General features: G+C 32.1%; 1 protein-coding gene across 2 annotated transcripts; it reads left to right on the forward strand.

Moving 5' to 3' along the window:
* Positions 1 to 2,020: 2,020 nt before the first annotated feature.
* Positions 2,021 to 5,231, forward strand: LOC135949953 (zinc finger protein 202). Of its 2 annotated transcripts, XM_065499412.1 has the most exons (7): positions 2,021 to 2,148; positions 2,241 to 2,333; positions 2,394 to 2,735; positions 2,792 to 3,154; positions 3,309 to 3,646; positions 3,706 to 4,787; positions 4,892 to 5,231. In XM_065499412.1, exons 1-7 carry the CDS (start codon positions 2,095 to 2,097, stop codon positions 5,032 to 5,034), a joined length of 2,415 nt encoding a protein of 804 aa, XP_065355484.1. In that variant the 5' UTR covers positions 2,021 to 2,094; the 3' UTR covers positions 5,035 to 5,231. The 2 variants fall into 2 exon arrangements, with proteins under 2 accessions (XP_065355484.1, XP_065355485.1); XM_065499413.1 differs by lacking the exon at positions 2,241 to 2,333 and having other exon boundaries at positions 2,034 to 2,148.
* Positions 5,232 to 8,296: the final 3,065 nt, after the last annotated feature.

The raw sequence follows: 8,296 nt of genomic DNA on the forward strand, positions 1-8,296 counted from the left end.
AAGGGCCTTAGTATTTTCTTAAAAAAGGGATTCGAATCATTTGGATTTTTAAGGCAACAATTCCTTCAAAGCCACTTCTGGTGGTTTGTTGAATTATACATTCATTGGACAGGTGAGCTGCAATAATGAGGAGAAGAAGAACACTAAATGGTACCGTGAAATAACTTCCAAATGAAATAACTCCCCACGAAAAAATTAAATAACACCCAACAAATTTTTCATACAACTTATTTCATTATGAAACAACTCCTAATTTTTAGTTGGGAGTTATTTCAAAATGCAATAACTCCCAATGAAACAACTCCCAATTAAATTTTTGTTGGGTTTAATTTGATTTTATTTTGGGAATTAGGAGTTATTTCATTTTTGTTCGGTTCTACTTTGCAAAAGCAGAACCCATAAATATCAAAAACTGGCTTAGCTCAGACCATTTGTTTTGCTTTGAAGGCCTTCGGCCGTGAGCTATGGTTTTCTCCTCTGGGGTGTATCAAAAACTGGCATCGCTCAGAAAAGTTTTTTGCATTGACGGCCTTCTGCAGGGCGCGAAGATTTTCTCCTCTGGGGTGTATCAAAAACCGGCTTCGCTCAGAAAAGATTATTTTTACATTGTCGGCGTTTGTCAGGTCGCAACGATTTCTTAATCTGGTGCGAAATGTAAATTGGCTTTCTGAATTATTATAAAACCTTTCTACAATGAAAGCAATCTTTTCTGAGCGAAGTCAGATTTTGATATACTCTACAGGAGGAAGACTTTGCGCTTTCATTTTGCCATTTGGTAGTTATTTCATTTTTCAAGTTTGGGAATTATTTAATTTTTGATGGGAGTTATTTCACGGTACCACACTAAATATTTCATTGACACTTCACGTAATTGATTGATTGAAACTCATGAGTATTTCCATACGAATTGAATCTGAGAGACCTTGAATGACGATTTTGAATATCCGAAATTATGCTTGAACGCTATAAAAGAAAATCATTTTTGCACCGAATCATTACTTGCATTGAAAAATGGATCCATTACCATAACCCGAAGAGTAAGAGATCGTACGGGAAGCCCAGCCAATCAGCAGAATCGACACCAAAACCAAATATCCATGGCTCTAAGGTAATGCTCTGTATTTGGTAGGAGCAAAAGAGTCCTATCTATTATGAGCTGCTGAAATCTTACTAGACCTCATCCGCCTTATAGTCCAGACCTTGCCCCGTCCAAATACTATGAACAGTTCCTTTGGCTCGGAATCCATATGTCGGCAGAAATATGGGAAAAGGTCATAGCTAACAATGGGCAATACTTTGAATAAATTTATATTGTACAAATGAATCAAAATAAGATCTAAAAATGAACTTTAAAGGCAAGTTATAATAATGTACTTAAATGACACACCTTTAAATCAAATTTGCATTGAATTCCAGCCTATTTTTGCCAGTTCACAAGTTCAGTTTTAAATGGTATTCCACCAGTAAAAGCAGTGAAGTAAACATATTTCGGTTATATGCCATTTAAACCAATGAGAAACTAGTAGTTTGAAAAACTATTGTATTAAAATATATTCATATTTATTTCATATACATACATACATCAAAAAATACTTTCAACTAGTTTTTAATGAAAACTCAATAAAAACACAAGAAGTCTGGAAACATTTCCCCAGACAAATAGTTACGACAACTTGTGCTAACTAACTTTCGGTATGAATTCTGACTGAATTCTGCAAAAAAAAATGTTTAGTGGGAAACCACAAAGTTGATATGTAAACGAATTGGTTTTTAAAAAATGGCACGAATGAATAAGTAAGTTGGCCGAATCTCAACGTTTTAATTAACTACACATTTTTGCAAAATATATTTTCGGTGCATCCCTTAAAGTATGCTTTACATTCTGTTCAACCCTTGAGTATACCAAACACAAACTTGGCATTACTCTACAGCAGCTGTTTACAGATGGCATCTCTCGTATAACAACCCTGTTCCAAATCATTTGACAGTTCGTCTCTGTATTATTTATCATAATTTTTATTTGTTTATTTGGCTAAAATTAGTGCAAGTTGGATTAGAATAAACAAAATTTGTGGAAAAAGTTTAGGCAATATTATGGAACTAAACGATTACAATGGTTTCGAAGACCATTGTAAGAATAATGAAATCGTAAGTTTTTAAGATAGTTTCCCAAAATGTGCCAAAAGGAAGGATGGCTCAGAAATACATATAAAGTGTTCTATTCTTGTTATATTTTAAAGGATTTAAAGGTGAAATTTGTTCAAAAAGAATCTCACAGTATTGATACAATGGAGCAAATTATGCAACGCAAGGAGCAAGAATTTATAGATCATGTACAAATTTGACAAAAACATCATATTATAAACAGCTCTTTAAAATATTCTTTATTGCAGACATTGCTGGCTCCAGAGTACATGAGGGATCCCAATCATTTCATAATGGACTTGATGAATTTTCCGAAAACCGAAGCCGGTACTCATAATAATGGTGATAATTTAACTACAGATTTACACTTCCACAATAGTTTATTTCCCGTGGGCACCGATAGTCACCAGCACCCAAATGAGCCTCGCAAGTCGCCACCAAATTCAGTGTTTATGCCTTTAAATAATGATTTTCTTATGCCGGTTCAAAAGTCGTACAATACAACAGTTAATTCGGTGACCACCGAAGATGAGAATGGTGTAAAAGTCGTACAGCAATTATTATTAACCGATTCTAATGTCACTTTGGATGTAAGTAATGTGTTGTATAGAAATTATGTCAAATAATTAATTTTTTCAAATTCCAGGATAATTCCATAGATGGCGACTGTGATTTAACACGTTTCAATTCCCGCAAAGTCTTGCCCCATAAAAAACGCATTTCCCGCAAACTAAAAATCCACCACTGTGATTCAGATTTACAACTGAATGTGCCGCTAGACGATCATAAATTGCCACATGTTGATCAATTGGTAGTGGGACCTGGCAGTATGCAGCAATTTCGTTGTGAACTTTGTGGTCACGTCACCTGTTCCCAACTGGATTTTTTTGCCCATCTCAAACAACACTATGAACCTTCAACTCCAGACACAATATTGGCTGCTATGAAAACCTCACTGGATGTTTTGGGGCCAGAAAAAACAGCGGAACATTTATGTGCCATTAAAAAGGTATTGAAGTTAAATTTTAGAAATTCTAAAAGCTGCTTTTCGAAATTGCTGAAAAGTTGAATGGACCAAATTTTAAAGGCCAAAAATCTATTATTTTCATCAGTTGCCTTTGCTTTACCTTTACACATTAATCAAGAAAATTTTTTCTTTTTAGACTGACGGACTTGATGAAGTCTTCCAAGACGTTCATTTTCCATTTGAAAACTTTACACAAACGGGTGAAGTTGTTTCGGTACGTGTGGTAATGGATCCCCAACATGGAACTGATGCCATGGGAGAAACATCTCTTAATGTGGCAGCTGCTAGTTTACAACAACACAATCAACCTCACCAGCAGCAGCAACAACAGCAAACAACACCAAATCTAGTGCCTGAAGAATTTAGCGATACTGAAGACATGCTAGAAGGAATAAGGGATAAAGTACTAATAGAGGATACTTGTGATACAATGGATCTAATGACACCAACTTCAAATGGTTTAAGGCCACATTGGTAAATAAAATTTTGAATAATAAAGAAGTAGTTCTAATCTTTAATTACGTTTTATCAAGGTTTACAAACAATTGTTTCAACGGCATCGATTTGAAAACGAAACCATTTTGTGACGTTTTATTTTCTGGACAATTTGCTCCCATTTTAAATACCGATCCCACGGTGCCTCTCATGCCAGCTGAACCTCATTTAACAACGGGCAAAATGATGCATAGAGAATTGGAGCCAAATCCAACTGAATTGCAACCGCCTGCTCCAAGTGCACAGGCACCACCGCTATCACTTACAGAACCAGTACAAAATGAAGCAGATTTACCATTGCAATTTGCTCACTCCCAACCATCTTTGCTTCATAACGACCACTGTTTAAATCATGAACATCACCAAGTTCCCCTACAGCCTCACCTAAATGAGCTAAATGAACAGCAACTCCTACAAGCACAACATATTAAAATTGAAGAAACGCCCCCTCATATCAACGACATTCCCTACCAAAATTCCGAAGACACTTTAAGTGGAAACGAGCTCGAGCCAGATGAGCCAGAAGATCTTCATGAAGCAAATGAAGACACCGAAGATGAGTACAATTCTCATTTAGAACAAGATCACGAAATTATACCCTATAACCATGTGAAAACCGAAGATTGTGATGAAAGTGTGCTCGATGACAATGGCGAAGAGATTTGTTTGGAAAACGATCATAACAGCGAAAATGGTAAACGCAAACGTTACATCTGCAATAAATGTCAACGTATTTTCAATTCCTGCAATGCACTCAAATATCATAATCGCACACATTCCGGTTTAAGACCACATCAATGTGAGATTTGTGACAAATCATTCTTTGCCATTGGTGCCCTGAAAGCTCATACACGCACTCACACTGGTGACAAGCCCTTCGAATGTGAACATTGTGATCGCAAGTTTAGACAATGGGGCGATCTCAAATATCACACGATTTCCATACACAGCAACGAAAAGAATCACCAATGTGAATTTTGTGGCAAAGCTTTTTCACGCAAATACTCGCTTGTGGTGCATCTGCGTATACACACGAGTGAGAGAAATTATAAGTGTGAATTTTGCACGAAAACATTTCGTGCCAGTACGTATTTGCAAAATCATCGTAAAATTCATACCGGTAAGCTATTTTATTTACATATATACAATTATTAAATTGTTAAGTTTTATTATGAAATCGATATACTACAATAACAAATTTTTCGAATTTATCTTCCTTTCCAGGCGAAAAACCCTACGAGTGTGATGTTTGTTCAAAACGATTTCGGGTCTCTGGTGATTTGCGTCGCCATCAACGCATCCACGAGCGAAAAAAACAAAAGCAGGAGTTATTGAAGAAAGATAAAAAGGAGGAAGAGGTTCAATAGAACAACCTTATGCTTCACACACAGTCATTATTTTTAATTTCATATTTTATTATGAATTTTTAATTTATTATTTTAAACAAACATAACAACATTAGTATTACACTTTTAACACAAAAGTGCATTAAGCGGAAATTGTACAGTTTTAATTGTAGTCAAATAAATAAGTTTTATATTTTATGAGAACAACATTAAACATATTTATATCATGTTTAAATCTATAATAAATTGTTACAACGATTTAGAGAAATAAACAATTGGGGGACCTACAGGCTGAAATTGAAATGTTAAAGGAATTATAGTAGAACAAGATTGAACTTGTTTTCCCTTAAAACGCAGTATTTACAAAGTTATTAACGATTTAACAATTTTTGGGTTTTTCATAATAAAATTCGAATTTTGGTATGTAATTTGAGTGATCACAGATTGAGCTTGTTTTCCCTTAAAACGCAGTATTTACAAAGTTATTAACGATTTAACAATTTTTGAGTTTTTCATAATAAAATTCGAATTTTGGTATGAAATTTGAGTGATCACAGATTGAGCTTGTTTTCCCTTAAAACGCAGTATTTACAAAGTTATTAACGATTTAACAATTTTTGAGTCTTTCATAATAAAATTCGATTTTTGGTATGAAATATGAGTGATCACAGATTGAGCTTGTTTTCCCTTAAAACGCAGTATTTACAAAGTTATTAACGATTTAACAATTTCGATTTTTTGTATGAAATATGAGTGATCACAGATTGAGCTTGTTTTCCCTTAAAACGCATTATTTACAAAGTTATTAACGATTTAAAAATTTTGAGTTTTTCATAATAAAATTCGAATTTTGGTATGAAATTTGAGTGATCACAGATTGAGCTTGTTTTCCCTTAAAACGCAGTATTTACAAAGTTATTAACGATTTAAAAATTTTTGAGTTTTTCATAGTAAAATGCGATTTTTGGTATGAAATATGAGTGATCACAAATTTACCTTGTTTTCCCTTAAAACGCAGTATTTACAAAGTTATTAACGATTTAAAAATTTCGATTTTTTGTTTGAAATATGAGTGATCACAGATTGAGCTTGTTTTCCCTTAAAAAGCAGTATTTACAAAGTTATTAACGATTTAACAATTTTTGAGTTTTTCATAATAAAATTCGAATTTTGGTATGAAATTTGAGTGATCACAGATTGAGCTTGTTTTCCCTTAAAACGCAGTATTTACAAAGTTATTAACGATTTAACAATTTTTGAGTCTTTCATAATAAAATTCGATTTTTGGTATGAAATATGAGTGATCACAGATTGAGCTTGTTTTTCCTTAAAACGCAGTATTTACAAAGTTATTAACGATTTAACAATTTCGATTTTTTGTATGAAATATGAGTGATCACAGATTAAGCTTGTTTTCCCTTAAAACGCAGTATTTACAAAGTTATTAACGATTTAAAAATTTTGAGTTTTTCATAATAAAATTCGAATTTTGGTATGAAATTTGAGTGATCACAGATTGAGCTTGTTTTCCCTTAAAACGCAGTATTTACAAAGTTATTAACGATTTAACAATTTTTGAGTTTTTCATAGTAGAATGCGATTTTTGGTAAGAAATATGAGTGATCACAGATTGAGCTTGTTTTCCTTTAAAACGCAGTATTTACAAAGTTATTACCGATTTAAACATTTTTGAGTTTTTCATAATAAAATTCGATTTTTGGTATGAAATTTGAGTGATCACAGATTGAGCTTGTTTTCCCTTAAAACGCAGTATTTACAAAGTTATTAACGATTTAAAAATTTTTGAGTTTTTCATAGTAAAATGCGATTTTTGGTATGAAATATGAGTGATCACAAATTTACCTTGTTTTCCCTTAAAACGCAGTATTTACAAAGTTATTAACGATTTAAAAATTTCGATTTTTTGTTTGAAATATGAGTGATCACAGATTGAGCTTGTTTTCCCTTAAAAAGCAGTATTTACAAAGTTATTAACGATTTAACAATTTTTGAGTTTTTCATAATAAAATTCGAATTTTGGTATGAAATTTGAGTGATCACAGATTGAGCTTGTTTTCCCTTAAAACGCAGTATTTACAAAGTTATTAACGATTTAACAATTTTTGAGTCTTTCATAATAAAATTCGATTTTTGGTATGAAATATGAGTGATCACAGATTGAGCTTGTTTTCCCTTAAAACGCAGTATTTACAAAGTTATTAACGATTTAACAATTTCGATTTTTTGTATGAAATATGAGTGATCACAGATTAAGCTTGTTTTCCCTTAAAACGCAGTATTTACAAAGTTATTAACGATTTAAAAATTTTGAGTTTTTCATAATAAAATTCGAATTTTGGTATGAAATTTGAGTGATCACAGATTGAGCTTGTATTCCCTTAAAACGCAGTTTTACAAAGTTATTAACGATTTAACAATTTTTGAGTTTTTCATAATAAAATTCGAATTTTGGTATGTAATTTGAGTGATCACAGATTGAGCTTGTTTTCCCTTAAAACTCAGTATTTACAAAGTTATTAACGATTTAACAATTTTTGAGTTTTTCATAATAAAATTCGAATTTTGGTATGAAATTTGAGTGATCACAGATTGAGCTTGTTTTCCCTTAAAACGCAGTATTTACAAAGTTATTAACGATTTAACAATTTTTGAGTTTTTCATAATAAAATTCGAATTTTGGTATGAAATTTGAGTGATCACAGATTGAGCTTGTTTTCCCTTAAAACGCAGTATTTACAAAGTTATTAACGATTTAAAAATTTCGATTTTTTGTTTGAAATATGAGTGATCACAGATTGAGCTTGTTTTCCCTTAAAAAGCAGTATTTACAAAGTTATTAACGATTTAACAATTTTTGAGTTTTTCATAATAAAATTCGAATTTTGGTATGAAATTTGAGTGATCACAGATTGAGCTTGTTTTCCCTTAAAACGCAGTATTTACAAAGTTATTAACGATTTAACAATTTTTGAGTCTTTCATAATAAAATTCGATTTTTGGTATGAAATATGAGTGATCACAGATTGAGCTTGTTTTCCCTTAAAACGCAGTATTTACAAAGTTATTAACGATTTAACAATTTCGATTTTTTGTATGAAATATGAGTGATCACAGATTAAGCTTGTTTTCCCTTAAAACGCAGTATTTACAAAGTTATTAACGATTTAAAAATTTTGAGTTTTTCATAATAAAATTCGAATTTTGGTATGAAATTTGAGTGATCACAGATTGAGCTTGTATTCCCTTAAAACGCAGTTTTACA

Source organism: Calliphora vicina, chromosome 2 (assembly GCF_958450345.1).
Source record: "Calliphora vicina chromosome 2, idCalVici1.1, whole genome shotgun sequence".
Classification (NCBI taxonomy): Eukaryota; Metazoa; Arthropoda; class Insecta; order Diptera; family Calliphoridae; genus Calliphora; species Calliphora vicina.

Excerpts from the sequence above, each read along its gene's own strand:
- LOC135949953 (XM_065499412.1), top strand. The coding sequence starts at position 2,095 with ATGGAACTAAACGATTACAATGGTTTCGAAGACCATTGTAAGAATAAT. Across the intron at positions 2,149-2,240 it reads ATTGTAAGAATAATGAAATC|GATTTAAAGGTGAAATTTGT; the intron begins GTAAGTTTTTAA and ends TATATTTTAAAG. Across the intron at positions 4,788-4,891 it reads TCATCGTAAAATTCATACCG|GCGAAAAACCCTACGAGTGT; the intron begins GTAAGCTATTTT and ends CTTCCTTTCCAG.